A 19,466-nucleotide genomic window follows, 5' to 3' on the forward strand; every position below is an offset into this window, starting at 1 on the left:
AATACGGTGCTGTGGGTGTAGTAGACACTTCCGCTACCTCCGGTACTACGATCTCAGCCCTCACGGGGTTTAGGATGTAGCAGAAGAGTTTCGTGGAGAGATGGGAACAGTGGACTACGTGTTAGCAAACTTCTGTTGCAGAACCCTGTCAGGGAGCCAGGGAGATCTGTGGCTCCCCTAGCTTTATGAGCCCGGGTTTGCTCCTCCTAGTTCTCTGGCAAGACGCGAGAGCTCCATTCAGTGTGGAAAAACCCACTTTGGCAGCTGTCTGGTCACTTAACTTTCCTTGAAGCCTGTCTGTTCCCAGGCGTGATCCCCAACCCCCTCCAATCTCTTTTCCCTTTTCTCCTCCATGCTCAAAATGAGAGATTGGTACCTCTGAGTGAGAATACAGTGACAACGCCACCTATTTTTATAAGGACCATCAGCTGCAAAACCAGACCAAGTGGTATTTTCTCATAATAATGATAGTTCCGGGGAACTGGATATAGCTCCAGGTAGGTAGGGACCCCGTGAGGTGATGGATGAGAGAACGGACCTCAGATCTTCCCCAAAGTCAAGGGGCTATGGTACGATGTATCTGATTTACAGTTCTCATGCGAATGCTGCGTCTTGGAGAAAGCAGGAAGAGGAGGAATTCCCCTGTGAAGTAGCTGTCACTGGTTAGACTCTATCTTAGAAATCGAAATTGTTCGATCAACTCTAGATTTCCTATACTAGAGGTGGATGGAGCAGATGATACACCGCTTTGCCACTTGCCTGCTGTGTGACCTTAAGCAAGTCACTTAACTTGTCTGTTCCTCAGTTTCCTGAACCGCACAATGGGGATTCCATACCTTCTCTCTGTCCTACTTAGCCAGTGAGTCTCATGTGGGATAGGGACTGTATCCAGCCTGATTAACTTGTATCTACAAGTTGATTTGAAAGCTGGAGTGCTTTTTTAGGAGCTCCATCGTCGATCAGGGGATCGCAGAGTTTCTTACAGCCCTTGGGGGCCGAGAGATTTTTTCCCCGTTAAAATTGATAAGCGCCGCTGCTTCTCATTATTCCGTTTTCCCCTTGACCTATCCTCTGGCACCTGCTGCGGGAGGTAGGCATCCTGCCCACTTGGGAATTTTTAAGACGAGACTGTTGAGTGACCCTAAAAAGAACAATATCCCCTTTCTTCTGTTGTGAAGAGATTTTTTTATAGGCCCAGCCCCTGCATCCCTCAGAGGGAGAGAGACCCAATCTGCTTTAGCTCCGGTCTCAGGTGGAGTCAACACCCATTCCGGAAAGGGCAAAGAAATCGGGACTCTCAGTTAAAACTGCCTGCTCTACCTTGAGAACATTGCATTGTTGGTTTTTGTGAGAGAGGCTCTCTGAATAATAATAATGTTGGGATTTGTTAAGCACTTACTATGTGCCGCGCACTGTTGTAAGCGCTGGGGTAGATACAGGGTCATCAGGTTGTCCCATGTGAGGCTCACAGTCTTAATCCCCATTTTACAGATGAGGTAACTGAGGCACCGAGTTGAGAAGCAGCGTGGCTCACTGGAAAGAGCACGGGCTTTGGAGTCAGAGGTCATGGGTTCAAACCCCGGCTCTACCACTTGTCAGCTGTGTGACTTTGGGCAAGTCACTTAACTTCTCGGTGCCTCAGTTACCTCATCTGTAAAATGGGGATTAAGACTGTGAGCCCCACGTGGGACAACCTGATTCCCCTGTGTCTACCCCAGCGCTTAGAACAGTGCTCGGCACATAGTAAGCGCTTAACAAATACCAACATTATTATTATTATTATTATTAAGAGACTTGCCCAAAGTCACATAGCTGGCAGGTGGCAGAGCCGGGGTTAGAACCCATGACCTCTGACTACTAACCCCGTGCTCTTTCCACTGAACCACACTGCTTCTCTGAATCCTCTCCCACCCTGTGGAGGAACTGCTAGGGGAAGTAGAAACTGGGGTGCTCATTGGCTTCCAAACTTTGGGTCACCCAACCTCTGTCGGTTAGCTGGACATTTCGTTTTCTGTGTTTTCTCCGAGGATCTACACTGCCGGCATTTATCGGTCCTCTCTGCAGAACACTCTACCGGGTACTTGGGAAACATACAGATCCAAATGTAAGATTGCCCCATTAGCAAGAGTTTCCTCCTGTGGAATTCCAGTTCATTATTGCTCGACTCATTCAGGGTTTGGGGAATTGGTTATATTTGGGCAATTCCTCCAAAGCCAACTTGGAGTCGGTTTTAACGGCCATGCCAAAATCGGGTCTGTGTTCTAGAAGATAATTCCTTATAGAATCCCACTGTCAAACTAAAGGGAGTAAAGGCTTTCTGATAGCAACTGAACGTTTTAGTTTCTCAGGACCTCGCTATAGAAGTCTTAGGAAGCAGGGTGGTTTAGTAGAAAGGGCGTGGGGTTAGGATTTAGGAGGGTTCTAGCTGTGGCTCTGCCCACTTTCCTGCTGTGTGACTTGGTCAAATTATTTCGCCTCTCTGGGCCTCAGTTTCTTCTGTAAAACGGGGATGAAATACCCGTTATCCTTTCCTCTTAGCCTGGGAATCTTGTCAGGGACAGGGACTGTGTCCGATTGGATCATCTTTTATCCACTCCAGGGCTTGGCACAATACACCTAGTAAGTGTTTAATAAGTACTTTTTTGGAGTATTTGGTAGGCATTTTCTGTGTGCTAAGCGCTGTACTAAGCATTGGGCTAATCAGGTTGGACACAGTCGCTGGCCCATTTGAGGCTCACAGTCTTAATCCCCGTTTTACAGATGAGGAAACCGAGGTACAGAGTAGTAAAGTGACCCACCCAATGTCACACAGCAGACAAGTGGCAAATCCAGGATGAAAATCATTTTGCTGTTATTATAATTATCATTATAATTATTATTTTTATGTTACTATTAGCGCTTTTTGTTGAAAATGAAACTGTGTTTTCACTCTGAGCACGTCAGACGATGTTCACGCCGAGAGGCACACGTACATCCCACCAAGCACCGACGGTATTGTTACAGCCTGGGTTTGCCTAGCCAACTTCTGTTTTTCAAGAAAGAAGTCTCCCATGTACGTGAAAAGAAAAAGAGAAAAGAGTACTTGAAAGAGGGCTCAGTAGTGGAAGTAGTGTAATATTCAGAATAACAGTGTGGGTCCTTAATAATTACTACTTCCTGTTTTGTTTTTCCTAGGAGAAGCCCCTGACGAAATCGCTGCAACGAGGAGAAGATCCCCAGTTTGATCAAGTAAGTGGTGGGATTTTATGCAATGGCATCTGTAGCTCTTGTGTTTCTTGTAGAACTAAGAAATGATGAGAGTTGAGGAGAAGGGAGGATTTGGTGCTGTTACCATGAATTTTCAGGCAGCAGATCTTTTGGGAGGGTCACATACATCATCCGTTTGAAGTGACAGTGTGGTTAACCCCTCCAAGACCAGGAAGCACCTTGTATTATTTTAACAGACCCAGAAGCTATCAGCCACTGCAAGGAGTAGCACTCTAAAGAATCACAGTTTTGGGGTGTGGTAGGTGCCTCCGTTAAATATTTTGTTAAGGAAAGTGTAGATAAATCTGCCGGAGAGATGAGGTGGAAATAGCGGGACTGGACAGTACGAAGTGGAAAATCGGTGGGAACAAGGGCAAGATTTGAGAAGAAAACCAAAAGCTAGTGAGGTGTGTGGAAGAGCCGGGGGAGGGGGTGGGGAGTTGGGTAGGGCGATGGGACTAAGAAAACAAGTCAGGTGCCAATTCGAGTGGGGTCCCACGTGAGGCTGAGTTGGAAATCTTCATTTTCCTAAAACAGCAGCTATTAATTTGGGGATGATTGATGAGGCTTCAGAGTGCTTAGCGGAGCAAGTCAGCCTTGGCATTCCAAGCTGGAGCTGCTGTCGAATCTAAAACCTGGAAAAACCAGGAGTGGGATGCATCCAGCCGGCCTCGAGAGGGGAGGGGCGAGGGGTTTCAGAGGGACCCCCACACCTTCCGCAGATACGGCAAGGGGCATCCATGGGGCTTACCTGCGGGCTAGGAGGGGCTGCCTCCGCTCAAGTCCGAGAGCCAGGCGGAGAGGGCCAGCCGTGGGGCCCACTGGTCGTCGTCCCCCAGGGGTGAGGATTTGGGGTGATTCACTTCACCATTAGCACTTCATGTACTCTTAAAAAAATAAGCCCAGTGTCCTAATGTAATGGGCTGGAAAATTGATTCACGATTCTAAAATGGGACTGTTTGGGGGTGGGGAGGGAAAAAGACACAAGATGCTTTTCTGTATTAAGGAGAAAGAAAAATATCCGTGGGAATGTGTAAGGCTTAAGATGTAAAGTAACCCTGATTGATGACAGTGTGCTCACTAAGTCCTGTTCTGAGACGACCGGGTGTCCCTTCGGTCACCTCCCTGCGATCTGAATTTTGATTGGTCGGACACTTTAATGTCCCCATTCAAGGGCATGACGGTGTAGCCACGAAGCAACCTTTTCCATTGCTCGTCTGCTGCCGCCATGTACCCGGTTACTGGACTTGACGTTCAAGGTCGTGTCTGCCGCATGGCCCAAGAACCTCTCGAGGCTATGGAAATGACCTGAGAAGCCGAAGTCAGCCTTTGGAAACTCGGCGACAGGGGAAGGGTAGGGAAGCTTTGACCACCGCTTGCCCTGTGATGGTTGCTGCCAAGGGTTATCATAACAGTAATAATAATAATGGCATTTGTTAAGCGCTTCCTATGTGCCAAGCACTGTTCTAAGCACTGGGATAGATACAAGGTTCTCAGGTTGTCCCACGTGGGGGTCCCAGTCGTAATCCCCATTTTCCAGCTGAGGTAAGTGAGGCGCAGAGGAAGTTAAGTGACTTGCCCAAAGTCACACAGCTGACAAGTGGCAGGGATGGGATTAGAACCTACGACCTCTGACTTCCAAGCCCGTGCTCCTTCCACTAAGCCACGCTGCTTCCCAAAATACCTCTCAGCACACATCACCCCAGAACCCACCAGGGTTGGCCGTCTGCCTCCACAGTAAACTGGCTTGAAGGCTGGCCACCCTGCTCCCTCCACCTTATTTAATGGCTCTCCTCACCCACTGCTCCTCTGATGGCCTTCTTTGTTCCTCTCCAGTCCACCTCTTGTTTCACTCCCACTCCCATCTGGTCCATCTCCCACCCCTTCCTCACGTTGTCCTGGGGCCTAGACACTCCTCCTTCCACCCAAACCTGCCAGGCCTCAAGCCTCTTCAAATCCCCCATCCTCCAACAATCCCTCTCCCGTTAATTTTCAAGCCCCCCCGATTCTCGTCAACCTTCAGCTGCCTCTAACACTTGGCAGTGGAGCCCTCGTGCTTCTCGATGGCAGTGACTTCAGCGGCCTCATCTTTAACCAGTGGCAGAGGGCTTAAACCCCTTAGCAGGATGTGACCTGGGCCGGATTAATACACGGGCTTTAGATTACGCGGTGTCACGGGGGAGAGACCTCAAAAATATATCCACAGTTACATCCCTGAAACACATACCATATTGACTTTCATAATTGCCGCCAGCGCATAATTGCCTGACCCCAAATTTCGATAAGGAAATAAACGATCATTTTCCACACCACCTAATTGTCAGCAGTGATAGTGGCGACGGGGAGGAAAAGGAGAAGTAGAGAGGGGGTTAATTCACTCTGTGAGTGCCTATCGATTGTGGTACTCAGTACAGAGCAATAGAAGAGTCATAGTCATACCTCCCTGTCTTTTTAATTTATTTTTATTATGGTATTTAAGAGCTTGCCGTGTGTCTAGCAGTGTTATAACTGCAGGGGGAGGTACAAGGTTATCAGGTCAGACAGTCTCTGGCCCACATGAGGCTCACAGTCATGAGGAAACGGAAGTACAGAGAAGCTAAGTGACTTGTCCAAGGTCACACAGCAAGCAAGTGGCAGAGCTGGGCTTAGAATCCAGGTACTCTGACTCCCAGACTTGTGTTTGTTCCGGTAGGCTACACTGCTCCTCATCCTCTCACTTATCTTTTTCTTCTCCCGTCCTTTCCTCTTTCTCTTGTTTTTCCTTCTGCTCCTTTTATTGCTAGTCCTAATTCTTTCATGACCCATCTCTGTTGAAATAGGACAAAAATAATGCAAAAAAGTGAGGGGAAGTATACAAGTAAATACAGTACCTAGACCATCTACAAGTTATGGGAATAGCTATTCTAAAGTGAAAAGTAGGCTATGTGGAATAAAACCTCTATTTTCTATGCTTAAAGATTGAAAAGTAGCTACAGAATAGCTTAACAGTGATTAAAAGACAAATATAATATCGTGTTTAAAACGTCATTGCCAGAATTTTTATCATTTTTTTAAAATTGGGAAAAAAAGACTTGAATGCAAGGGCCTCAAAGCTGAGTCCTTGCTCTAATTAATCCTCTCAGGCTCCCTAAATGCAGCCATATGTTCTTAGAAGTTCCAGCATCAGGAAATAAAATTTAATACTGCTTTATATTTAAAACCAACTGCACCAGCAGGGACAATAGCAACAACCGTATTCTGAAACAGCTGTGTAAATACAACTATTCATTCAGCTGCCCGCCAGCGAAGAAATCTATTTGTAGCCTGTTTTCTCCCCGGCAGCCCCAGTTTCCCACTGAGCTGTTCCTCCTCCTCGCTTCAGGCCGGCTCACCTTTAAGGGATTCCACTCCCTGGTCCTGTTGAGGACGCCTCTCAAACACTGTCTTCTTTCCTCTTTCTCTCTCTCTCTCCTTAAAGGAGTTTGCGCTTCCTAAAATGAGGTTACCCTGGAGACATACAATACCTTTAAGTCTGGGTGAACCATGGACTTATAATGTAGCAAAACCACCTTCTGTCCTTTCAAACCATCAATGAGCGTAACTATACTGTGAAATAAACTGAGTAGAGTTTGGGTAAAGCCAACCTGGAGCCATAGGCCCCATTTTCTTCTAACTGAAATCCAGCAACCCTCTCCAAAATGACAGGGAAGAACACGGCAAAAATTGTAGGTTGCAAGGCAACAAAATCAAAATGGCGACTTCCGGAGAGCTCGAGTTAGCCCAGTGGAGCAAAGGTGAACTCAAAATCGGAATTTCTGCCGGTCTCTGTTTTCTCTGTCCCGTAACGAAACCATGAATCGGTTCCTTTAGTGAACTAGCAGCCGGATCAGGGATCGGAGTAATGCGATCAGGTTAAGTTCTAAAGAATCAAGTTAATCTCTAGGGGAGTGACGAGTAGCAAGCGAAAATAGTCCATTGCTTAGTGGTGCCCCATAACTGGTAAGGGAGGCAGAGGGGAAGTCACCAGATAAGTATGCACTCTGAGCTGAAATCCTACCTACTTAATCAAAGAAAAGTCTGGTCCGGATCAACCCTCCGTTCCGCTTCCTGAACAGCTGTGCCGCCCTTGGTGATCCCTCTAGCCGTTGGTCCGAGTCCACCGTGTAGTCAGTGACCGGCTCATAATGACGCTACCCTGAGGGCTCACTGCAGATAAAGCAGAAAAATCCAACGTGACATTTCACATCTCCGGTCCATTCACGGTGATTTCAGGACCAAGAATCTGCACAGAGGTATTGATGAAAATGCTAGGGATTTTTGCAAGTGCTATTTATCGAGTCCTTTCCTGGGTGCAGAGCACTGTACTAAGTACTTGGGAAAGTACAATACAGTAGAGTTGGGAGATGCGGTACCTAATCCTGGCTCTGCCGTTTGTCCGCTGTGTGAACTTGGCAAGTCCCTTCACTTCCCTGGGTCTCAGTTATCTTATCTGTAAAATGGGGATTAAAATGGTGACCCCATGAAGGACGTGGACTGTATCCAACCTGATTATATTGCATCTACCCCAGCGGTTAGAACAGTGTCTGGCATAGAGTAATTACTTAACAGATACCATTTTTTTTTAAAAAAAGGAGTGTACAGACTACAGAGCCCCTGTGGGCAAACAGTCAATAAATGTTATTTATTGAGAGTTTACTTTATGCAGAGCACTGTACTAAGTGCTTGGGAGATTACGACAGAATTGGTAGACGTGTTCCCTGCCCGCAACAAGCTTACGGTCTAGAAGGGGTCCCACTCGCAGCATCTCATCCCTCCCATTCATGTTTCTGTCGGGCCACAGAGCGTAGGTGCCTCAGGGTGGCACCTGGAGAGTTTCCAGGTCTTTACCGGTCTCGGCTACAGGAGGGAGAGTCGAGCGGAGGCCTTACCCATTCCATTCCTAGCTCGGGCAGCCGCTAGCGAGTGGCAGGCAATGTGCTACAAGACAAAACTCCCCTGTGCCAGGCAGCAGCGGCATGGGAGAGCGTCGAGGGCAGAGGGCAGAGGTGACCGCGTGGAAGAAGGCAGTGGTAAACCGCTTGCGGATTTTTACCGAGAAAACTCTCTGGATCCACTACCAGAACGCTTGCAAGCGGAGGTGGGGCGTTCTGGGAGAGATGCGTTCACGGAGTCGCTATGGGTCGGAAACGACTCGCAACGTAAGACAATACAAGACAGAGCGCATTGAATGAACAAGCAGGCAAGACTGTGGGATGGCGCAAAGTGCGGACAAAAGTCACATACAAAATCCATTACTGTCAGAGTGACCTGTAAACAGTGTCCATGCTCTGCCGTAGCACGGCAGACCCGAAGGTCACTGCTAGAAAGACCCACCCTGCGAGCGGCCGTGGTCTTCGCCATCCATATTAGACAACTCTTTTCAGGATTCTTGTCCAGCCTGCTCACCCCAGAAGATGCCCAGAGTAATCTTCAGTCCTTCAACCCGTAAAGGCACAGCTCTTTAAAGAGTAAGCCAAATATACTTATCCTGCAAGGGTACTCATTTTTGTTTTGTAAGTGCCATCCCAAAAGTGTCATCAGATGTACTTAGAGAAGCAATCCAATCCAACTTCAGGAAGAGAGAATCTAGTTTTTCAGCCACTGGATTCAAACCTGCCATTTTTCAGTGTCTCTGTAAGGCGTGTACTTTGGGGAACTTTAAGGGATGAAGACTGTAGACCCTGAGTGCCTTCTGGGTGAGATACATAGCTACCAACTCTGTATTATACTGTCCCATCCACTTAGTAAGGATTCAGTATATAGCGTTGATTGATTGACATAGTTATAGCATCACAGTGATTCTGGGCCCCTTTTGGAATTGCAGAGAAGTAAATCCTTCAAAATCCAGAGATTTGTGTATGTCAGTAATCACGTCTCCTCTGAAAGGCATCCCCCACCTAATCTCTAACCTCCCAGGTTGGATTCTCCATGGCATAGCCTAGTGGATGGAGGACGGACCTGGGTTCTAATCCCAGCTTGCCACTTGTCTGGGAAAGTCACTTTACTTCTGTGTACCTCAGTTACCCCATCTACAAAGTGGAGATTGAGACTATGAGCCCCATATGGGACATGGACTGTGTCCGACATGATTAGCTTGTATCTACTTCAGTGTTTAGGTCAGTGCCTGGCGTATAGTAAACATTTAACAAATACCATAAAATTACCCCAAAACACCTACCACTTCTGTGTTTCTTCACCACCTATGTACTGGTGTATTCACAACCACCATAATTAGGTACATAATAGTAATAATTATATTTATTGAATGCTTAGCACTCTACTAAGCATAGAAGAGAAACCAAAATGCCCCATATTTTACATTCGGTCCTGTAGAACGTAAAGCTCCTTGTGGGGAGGATCGCTTCTATCAGCTCCGTTGCACTGTCCTTTCCTAAGTGTTTAGTACAGTGCTCTGCACACAGTAAACTTTCAGTGAACACAATTGATAGATTGGCGCCCTCTCATTTAAGCACCGGCTCTTTCTCCTGTCCAAAATTTATTTTTAGCATCTCTCTCCGCCACTGAAGCGTAACCATCTCGAAGCCATGGGTCATATTCAGTTACTCTGTTGTATTCTCCCTTATGTCAGAAAAGAGTCGAAAGTGAGATGCGGTTAGAAGGTGAACTTGGGTGGAATGAAGAGGGTGAGCTGGGGTGTAGTCGCTAAGAGAGCTGATGCCAACTCTTTTAAGCCCTTTCAAATGGAAGTACAACCCATAAGATAGTGATATTCTTTCATTTAATCGCTCTATAAAATAAAATCTACATTTTTTTCTTGTATGCAATATATCAAGAGGCAAAAAAAGCCTAGCGTCTTTAGTATCGTCAATTAGACTCTATTTTTCCCACCACTTTGTAGTTCTGTATTTGGGAGCGTGCCAGGTTCTCGGTTCTAATGTAAAAAGATTTTATTCTAGCTGAAAGTAGGGATTATGTAAAGAATTGAGTTAATAATTGAGGTTGAACAACAAACCCTAGTAGTAGTATGTGGGTTGTGCTTAATTTCCCTAGTTGAACGTTAGCTCCTTTTTTATTCTGTTTATCAGCATTCTCCATCTGGATGCCAGGGAAAGTAGAACCAAACTTTAAACATTTCAAGTCAAATTTAAATTAAACATAGATGATACAAACAACAGTAAAAAGGAAAAGCTACCTGCAGAAGGAAATGCCAATAACAAAGGGGGAAATTGAGTAGGTCAGGTTGCTTTGAAAGAATACAGGTATTAGGCATACCAAATCACCCCCAAAATGCAAAATACTGAAAGACTTTTCATAGCAATTATTGAAGCAGTTTCATGTGAATCTGCCACCTTTGCCTTTCTCGATGAAAGGAGTTGCTTTTGAGAAATGACACGTCCTAGCAGAAGTATAAAGGGAAGTCTCATTTGGTTTGTTTATACCTAGGGGGCCAAAGTAAATATTACAGGAACATTTACATAACGTATATTTAAAGGCCTATGAACACAAGATTTTAAAATCCCTGGGCTTCTGTGGGCCTCGTATCATTAAGCTGTGCTGTGTGCAGTTCATTTCTGATGGAAGAACATGATCATTTAAGCACAACAAGGACACATTTGTAGATCTGCACGCTCCCTTTTGGGAGCAACACAGAGCTAGGATTCATCTCCCCATTGGCTTGACTTCCAATAAATGAAGGAGTTGAGTAACCAGCAGGCTGGCTAGACTCTCCTCCCTTCCTGTGCTGGGAGAGCCAGGGGTTTTCAAATTCCACCCTTCCTTCCTGCCTCGACTTAAAAGAGCAGTGACAGAAGGATGAAAAAACACAGAGCGACCCTATATCGATCTCTTAGTCCTACTGAAGACTCGCTCAGTAAATCCTCAAGGGAAAATCTGCCCGGTCGGTTTAGTACCGTGACTTCTTAAGCGTGAATAAAGTCATTTTAGCTGAGGCTGGAAGAATCGCAGTGACACAAATAACAGGGTATGTGAAACAAAGTCATTTTTTGCACAGAGCTTAATGGCTTGGACTCTGGTAGATTTGTGTGCTAAATGAGATTAAAAACTTGCACTTATAGGGGTTTCAGAAGGCATTTGAAAAATGAAACTTTTCAAAAACTATGAATCCTAGCCCAGGTATTTCAAATGCCGAAAATCCGGTCCTGGAGCCCTTTGACTTCTTCTTAAATCCATAGTGGTCGGGGATGTGCTCTTGATCCTACAGAATTCACGCCGGGCTTTAAACTGAGTGAAGGTTAGTTGGCACCTTTCTACTCATCCAGAGCCCTAATACCTGAGTTCCGGCACATTTGTCTCATCAATCAATGAGTGGTGTTTATTGAGCATTTTCTGTGGCAGAGCGCTGTACTAAGCATTTAGCTCTGCACCAGCACTCTTCTGATGGATCCAGGATGCCAAAGGAAAATGAAAAAAGGTGGAGTTGAGGTTCTGAGCTGCCCCTGTCTCCTGAACGTTTTCTCCAAAGAGAAAAAAGAATTGAGGAGAAGACTGATCATGATGGAAGAGGTGAAGGTGGGACTGGGACATAAGAAGTTCCCAAACCAGAGGAAGGTCTTTACATCTAATCTGGGGGCTGTTCAGATGGTAATGCGGAGCTGGACCAAAGAATTTGGTACTGTTCAGGTCCTCCCTAATTCCTTCTCTGACAGTATATCCGGGCAAATCCCATCCATTCGTGTGTCTATGAGACTTCTCTAATTATTCCTTCCGCTTCTTAAGGGTGAGTCGAGAGTGAATATGTCAGTGGTCAAAAATAATTTGGATATCCTGTAACGAGTGAGGTACGGCAGGGTAAAGATTAGGCCTTATTAATTTGATAGGGTCCAGGGGAAGTGGTTAATGGTTCGGAAGAGTCCGAAAGCCATTCGTACTCGGACTGCTCAAATGAAAAGGTTGGAATCAGAGCATCATTCTTGACCCTAAAAGGTTTTTTACAGAGAGGACAGTTGTTGATCATCAGCAGTGTACATCGTGCTAGATTGTAAGCTCCTCAAGGGCAGGGATTATTTCTGCTAATGGTATTGGACTCTCTTAAGGGCTTAGGGTATTGTGCTTTGTAAAGATCAAGCAGTTAAATGCCATTGCTTGATTGAGCGCTTCCTCTGTGCTGAGCATTCATTCATTCTTTCAATCATATTTGTTAAACACTTACTATGTGCAGAGCACTGTACTGAGCACTTGAAAAGTACAGTTTGGCAACAGCTAGAGACAATCCCCTACGCAACAAGGGGCTCCCAGTCTACTGGGGGGGGCTACAGTAGACAGAGTAGATGTGATCCCTGCCCCAGGGGCTTACAAACTAGCAGCGGGGGAGGCAGAAATAGGGGAGGCCGTTGTTTAGTTCACATTGTTTCCAAAACCTTTCTCATTGACTGTGTCTTTCCTCCCGTAGGTGATAAACTCAATGAGTTCCCTGGCAGAGTACTGTCTGCCATCCATTCTGCGAACTCTCTTTGACTGGTACAAAAGGCAGAATGGCATTGAGGATGAATCACATGAATACAGACCGAGAACAAGCACTAAATCCAAAAGGTATGTTTTCTGGGTGGAAGAGGCACATTTATTACGACGTGCACGGGTTGCGCATAAGGGATCGACTTGTAGTGAATCAAAGTGAAGCTTGAGAAAGTAAATTTATATATGTGCTCCTTGAAAGCAGCTGCTCCATCTCTCATATATTCTTATCAGCGTATAGAGTACTGTAAAGTGAAGTAAAATGATAATATCCCTAGCAAATTTCCTAACTCTCTGTGTATTAGCTCCAGTAAAAGGTTCTTAACAGCTCTGCCTTCCCTAAGCTTTTATTTTCCCTACTCCCTCGGCATCACCCTTGCACTGAGGTTTGTAGCCTTTATTCACCCCGCCCTCAGCCCCACAGCACTTATGTACATAGTTATAGTTTATTCATGTTCATTCATTCAATAGTATTTATTGAGCCCTTACTATGTGCAGAGCACTGTACTAAGCACTTGGAATGTACAGTTCAGCAACAGATAGAGACAGTCCCTGCCCAGTGACGGGCTAACAGACTAAACATGTTAATGCCTGTCTCCTCTTCTAGACTAGAAGCTCCCGGTGGGCAGGGAGCGTGTCTCCCAACTCCGTTATATTGTTCTCTCCCAAACTAGTAGTAAAGTAGGCGCTCAGTAAATACATTTGTTACGATTGTTTGAGCTCAGCCGTGCGTCCTTTTGATCCCCTCTCTTCTTATTCCTACTTCCCCACTCCAGAAGAGATGCGACCTTCTTAATATTCCCATTACCTGCCTAAATATTAACCACTGTTTGTTCTCGTGATGCCTGGTGGTTTTCTTCTTAAGAATGCAGGCATCCACACTCAAAAGAATCCTGACTTGGTAACTCCCAAGAAGTTTGCTTTGGTCAAGCTTTGCCCAGCCTCTTAAATGTGTCTAGCAAATTCATGCATTCTTTCAATCGCGTTTATTGAGCTCTTATTGTGTTCAGAGCACTGTACTAAGCGCCTGGGAGAGTACGGTTCAACAAATCAGGCAAGCCAGATCCCAGACAAGCAGAGTACTGTTCAACTAGTCACTTGAGAGTGTATAGTAGAAGAAAACCGCCCTACAAGGCGTTTATAATCTAGCAGATGTTCCTAATACAAACGCAAATCCCAAAGGGTGGTTGTCACTGAGGCCGGAGAATGAGAATTAAAAAAATATATATAATTGCTAGAGGGGGCTGAAAGGTCAGTACAATTCAGGGACTGAATTCTTCCCACCTATTCCAAGTTGTACCCCAAATGGAAAAAAAAAAGCTCTTTAATAGTAAGCAGATGAATTGAATTCTTGAAGATTGTATATAAAGTACTCGAGGGTCATGCTCTCTATTTTGTGGTTCCACTGTGATCCCAGGCTTTTAGTCAGCTAGAGAGGAGCCATTTTAACTCCAATTGAATTCCATGTTTTTATTTTACAGCGATGAACAGCAACGAGACTATTTAATGGAAAGAAGAGACCTGGCTATTGATTTCATCTTTTCTTTAGTACTCATAGAAGTTCTGAAACAGGTACAGTGCGTTTTGAGGTTACTTGAGAGTTTCTGTTAAAAATGGTTAATGAATTCGGAGTGACATAGGTACCAAAAAAGATTGTGCTCTTTCTCCTTGTACTCTTGATATTTCGGTTTGTGGTATTCAATACATGTGATATGTTAGCCGATCATATATGTTGTCTGCTGGTTGCAGGTTCCGTAATATAGATATTCTAGTGGGTTGAAGAACTAAAGGGTTTTCTCTGATGTTAACGCTCTTCCGTGATGTTAATGGTGTCGTTTTCATGCCGTTATTTACAAAGAGATAATCGTCCTATTAAAATTTTCAGTTTATAAAGTTCATCTTCCCTAACAGTTACTGTGTTTGGTTTTTTCCAGATCCCGCTTCATCCTGTAATAGACAGTTTGGTACATGATGTTAGTAACTTGGCTTTCAAGCACTTTAAATATAAAGAAGGGTAAGGTCATTTGATACAGGAAAGCTCTTGGGAAATGGATTATTTACAGCTAAAGAGTTAGTGCTGCCTTTTACATCCCAGTGTCCCAAATCACCAATTTTTCTCTTTTTAGGTATCTTGGTCCTAACACTGGAAATATGCATATTGTAGCAGACCTCTATGCAGAAGTAATTGGGGTTTTGGCACAAGCTAAGTAAGTAAATATACCTCGTTTTGTTTTGGGAAGCATTGTGGAATAGTGGAAAGAACACTGGCCTGGGAGTCACGGGACCTGGGTTTTAATCCCAGTTCCATCACTTGCCTGCTGTGGAACCTCAGGCAAATCAGTTAACTTCTCTAGGCCTGTTTGCTTATCTATGAAATAGGGATTAAAAAACTATTCTCCCTCCTACTTAGACTCTGATCCTGATGAAGGGCTGATCTAATTATCTTGTATCTGTCCCAGCACTTAAGAGTGCTTAGCACACAGTTAGCATTTAACAGATATCATAATAAGAATTATTCCCATCCCCCATATGGGGCATGGACTGTGTCCAACCTGATTTGCTTGTGTTCACCCCAATGCTTAGTTCAGTGCCTGGCACATAGTAAGCCCTTAACAAATACCATAATTAATATTCTTATTATTCTAGCTTGTTCCAGGGAAACTTCAACAGACACAAAGATTTTCATCTGTATTGCAGTTCATAGGAGCCCACACTCAATTCTGCTGGTTACTCTAAATGAAAAAGAAGTAGAAAAACTCAGTGAAAGAGGCCAAACGTGATGTCGATGTGGTATCGAACCCCAGACCAGAGCAGACTAGACCAATGTCATAACATAATGGGCCTTTGGCTGTGAAAATTGAATTCCCTTTTACAGAGACGTTCATTACATATGGCTTCTTGAGCCGTTTCATCAGTGTCTTCCACAGGCTATTTTATTTTTCTAGTGTGCTTCCCCAATGCCTAGTGTTCATTCATTCATTCAATAGTATTTATTGAGCGCTTACTATGTGCAGAGCACTGTACTAAGCGCTTGGGATGAACAAGTCGGCAACAGATAGAGACAGTCCCTGCCGTTTGACGGGCTTACAGTCTAATCGGGGGAGACGGACAGACAAGAACAATGGCACTAAACAGCGTCAAGGGTGTGTGGTGTATAGCACATGGCAAATACTAAGTAAGTGGCACTGAATGAGTGACTCAGTGAATTAATTAAATGGCCAGAGGAGCAGTAACCACAAGCTGCAGTGTACAGCAGTCAGTGAAGCAATACTTGCTATCCAAGCCTTTTGGGCTGGTCAAGTGCAGAGAAGATGTCAGCATTATATCTGAAGAACCCAAGTAACTGCAGTTGACTGAAGTGGCACATTCCCAAGCCACAGAGAATAAAGGACAGAGACCAAGTCTAATTCCCACTTGTGCATTCTTTCCCAATGTTTAGTACAGTGCTCTGCACATAATAAGTGCTTAATAAGTATTAAATTCATTATGGGCAGGGAATGGGCCTGCTAATTTTGTCGTATTGCACTCTGCCAAGCAGTTCGTACAGGGCTCTGCACATAGTAAGTGCTAAGCTTGTTCTGGGCATGGAATGTGTCTGCTAATTTTATCGTAGTGTACTCTCCCAAGTGTTGTACAGTGCTCCGCACATAGTAAGCACTCAGTAAATACCACTGATTGACTATCACTACTCTTAGAAAACAAGAGTGGAACGTAGGCCCGTCTCTAAGTTCAGACCTATTAGGAAAGAATCAGGCAGAATCTGCTGTAAAAAGCTGTCAGTCACAAAGCGGGTTAGGCCGGGTTAATAATGGCTGTGACCTCAAACCACACAGCCAGCTTTACAGGTGCTGAAAGTCTGTCGGGGACCCGTCTGTTCAGCTACATTCCTTCCCCACACCTGCCACGCACAGGTATTAATCACCATTCTAATACAACAAGAAAGTCGTATATCTGTGAAGAGAAATAGGGGAAAGTGAAAAGATAGTGAGAAAGGGGGAAAGAGTGGGGAGGAGGAAAAAGGAGAGAGACAAAGGAACTTCCTACCTGTTCCTTTATATTTCTATAAGCGGGATGGGTCGCACTGAACCATCCACACTCTCTTCTGGTCTCCAGAATACAGAATACTCAGAATACATGGCTGGCTAGGGTAGCCGGAGCCGCTCACGGCTACAGACAGGAAATTTGTGAGACCACATTGGCAAACACCTTGCTGGGCCTCATGATTTCATAAGCTCTTGTTGAGTTTGGCACCACTGTAGGGTTGGAGTCTCCTGCTCTTTGCTAAAACCAGTGGAAATAAGTTCCTAAACAAACTGGGTAGGGATGTAATTTCATGGAAAAATGTAGACAATCTACACATACTCAGGATTTACAGCTCATCTGTCATCCAACTCCCATCGATTCGGTCCATCAGGAGTACTTACCGAGCACCTATTTTGATCAAGGCACTGTACTGGACATGTGGGATAGTAGAATTAGGCATGATCCCTGCTCTCAAAAAGCTTACAGTCCAATTCCATCTTGTACTAAGTGACCCAAATCCCTGTCCTCCCTCACCCAATATTTGAACCAGCTGCATTGCCAAAACGTGATCTCTCAATTCGCTGTCCACTGATAAGATCAGAGTCACTGTTTGGTTTATTCTTTATTAAAGGAATACAATTTTGTTCAGTGGTGAAAGATGATTAGTTTAACTGGCAGAGTTCAATAGTCTCGTCCTTTGAAATGGAAAAAATAAATTAATTTTCACTGCATAGCTCTGTTTTTTTTCTTTCTATTTGTACCTAGCTTCCCAGAGTACTGAGATTTTTAGTTATTGTTTTATCATAATTTTAGTTCAGGACCAAGAATTTTAGATAGTCATTGGGGCTTTAAGAGTATTATCATCTTATGCTCCACCAGCTTAGCCTAGTGGATCAAGGATGGGCCTGGAAGTTAGAAGGACCTGGATTCTAATTCTGGCTTCGCCACTTGTCTGCTGAATAACCTTGGGCAAGTCACTTGTCTTCTCTGTGCCTTAGTTACCTCATCTGTAAAATGGGGATTAAGTCTGTGACCCCCCACCCGATTTGCTTAAATCTATCTCAGTGCACATTGTAAGTACTCAACATATGCCATTTTTATTATCCTTTAATGATGTTAATACCGCTAAATTCCTACATCGTTTGGAAAAGTGCCATTAAATGTCATTCTAATTAAGAAGGATTTAGCTTATAACACAACAAGGCAATTTAATGACAGCATCCTGTGGATATGTTGGATCCCCTCTCAGTGCAGAGTGCCGAGGCATCTTCATTTCAAGTCATTGGTATCACGGAAGAATGTGGAAAGGAACAGCTCGATTTTCTAGTCCGTGCCTCCACTCGTCCAGAATAGTTTTCTAGAGTACATTCCATGTCTGCTTTATCCCGGCGGGAGAAGCTTTACCCCAGACTTGGACCAACTTTCAATCAATAACTCGTGTCGCTCTGTAGGTTCCCTGCCGTGAAGAAAAAATTTATGGCAGAGCTGAAAGAGCTGCGGCATAAAGAGCAAAGCCCTTATGTGGTCCAAAGCATAATCAGTTTGATCATGGGGATGAAGTTCTTCCGGATTAAGATGTACCCAGTGGAAGATTTTGAAGCCTCTCTTCAGTTCATGCAGGTAACCATTTGGGAAGCACAGAGGGGCTGGAGGAGGCTGGATTTGAATACTTACTCCATGGCCGTATATTGTTGTGGAAGTGAAGGAGAAACCTTTGCAGTCTGTCATTCTGGCTGATTGCATGAGGAGCCTCTTTTCTAATTAATGAACAGGTCCCTGGAGCACCTGAAGTAGTTTTTCCACCTCACATGTCTATTGCGGCCAGAATGAGGCATTTGGATTTGCTGTTTATTCGGAGGGTCAATCTTTCCTCTTTTTCTCTTCCCCGTACATTGTGGCTTTCGAGTCTGTGGCGGCGGTTCGGCAGCCCCCACTTCTGATGGCCGAACAGACTCAGTGGGCTATGTTTCAGTGCCATTTGTGTACATCCATAAGACCTTCAAATGTGAGCAGACACATTTCCATTTAATTCAGAAATGAATTAGAGTCAGAGGGACTTGGGTTCTAATCCCGACTCGGGCCCTTGTGCAAGTCTCTTAACTTCCCTGTGACTCAGTTACCTCAGCTCTTAAATGGGAATAAGAATGTGAGCCTCTGTGAATCATGGGCTGTGTCCAACCTGATTAGCTTGTGTCTACCCAAGTGCAAAGGACAGTGCCTGGCACATAGTAAGCACTGAGCAAATACCATTTTTTTTTTAAATCCCATAATATGATGCTGGTGATCCTATATTAGAAAAAACGATGAGCACAAATATGGATTTACTGCAGGCAGGTGCTTATTTTCTCAGCCTAGCACATGGAGAGTGGTAGAAAGGAGAGATAAGGAGGCAGGGAAGAGGATGATACCCAATCAGGGTGGATAGGTCATTGCAAATTTTGCTGAAATCTTGGCATTTTTGCTGGGCCAATGATTTGGGGAAGCCACACACCTGGTTTAAAGTGACAGATTTTTCCATTTTCTATAGATAACGCAAACACCTGCCGTATGCAGTTTATCATTTTGTTTTCTTTATGTTGGATTTCTGTCTTCATTCCAAGTTACCGTCCATATGTCTTCCATTTTCCTATTTCTTAGGAATGCGCACATTATTTCCTTGAAGTTAAAGATAAAGATATCAAGCATGCATTAGCGGGGCTGTTTGTTGAAATTCTCGTTCCTGTGGCTGCCGTGAGTTTCTCTTTTAT

The 19,466-nt window shown here is 44.7% G+C and overlaps 1 protein-coding gene across 9 annotated transcripts in view; it reads left to right on the top strand.

Annotated features, from left to right (window-relative positions):
- FRY (FRY microtubule binding protein) overlaps positions 1 to 19,466 on the top strand; it is a 262,289-nt gene that overhangs the window by 134,888 nt on the left and 107,935 nt on the right. For all 9 annotated transcript variants that reach the window (XM_007668511.4, XM_029048275.2, XM_007668507.4 and 6 more), the window contains 7 exons: positions 3,175 to 3,228; positions 12,635 to 12,774; positions 14,178 to 14,268; positions 14,631 to 14,710; positions 14,823 to 14,903; positions 18,171 to 18,339; positions 19,357 to 19,449. In XM_007668511.4, the coding sequence (XP_007666701.1) occupies positions 3,175 to 3,228; positions 12,635 to 12,774; positions 14,178 to 14,268; positions 14,631 to 14,710; positions 14,823 to 14,903; positions 18,171 to 18,339; positions 19,357 to 19,449 (708 nt within the window). The remainder of the gene's footprint in view (positions 1 to 3,174; positions 3,229 to 12,634; positions 12,775 to 14,177; positions 14,269 to 14,630; positions 14,711 to 14,822; positions 14,904 to 18,170; positions 18,340 to 19,356; positions 19,450 to 19,466) is intronic.

Source organism: Ornithorhynchus anatinus, chromosome 20 (genome assembly GCF_004115215.2).
Source record: "Ornithorhynchus anatinus isolate Pmale09 chromosome 20, mOrnAna1.pri.v4, whole genome shotgun sequence".
Lineage (NCBI taxonomy): Eukaryota > Metazoa > Chordata > Mammalia > Monotremata > Ornithorhynchidae > Ornithorhynchus > Ornithorhynchus anatinus.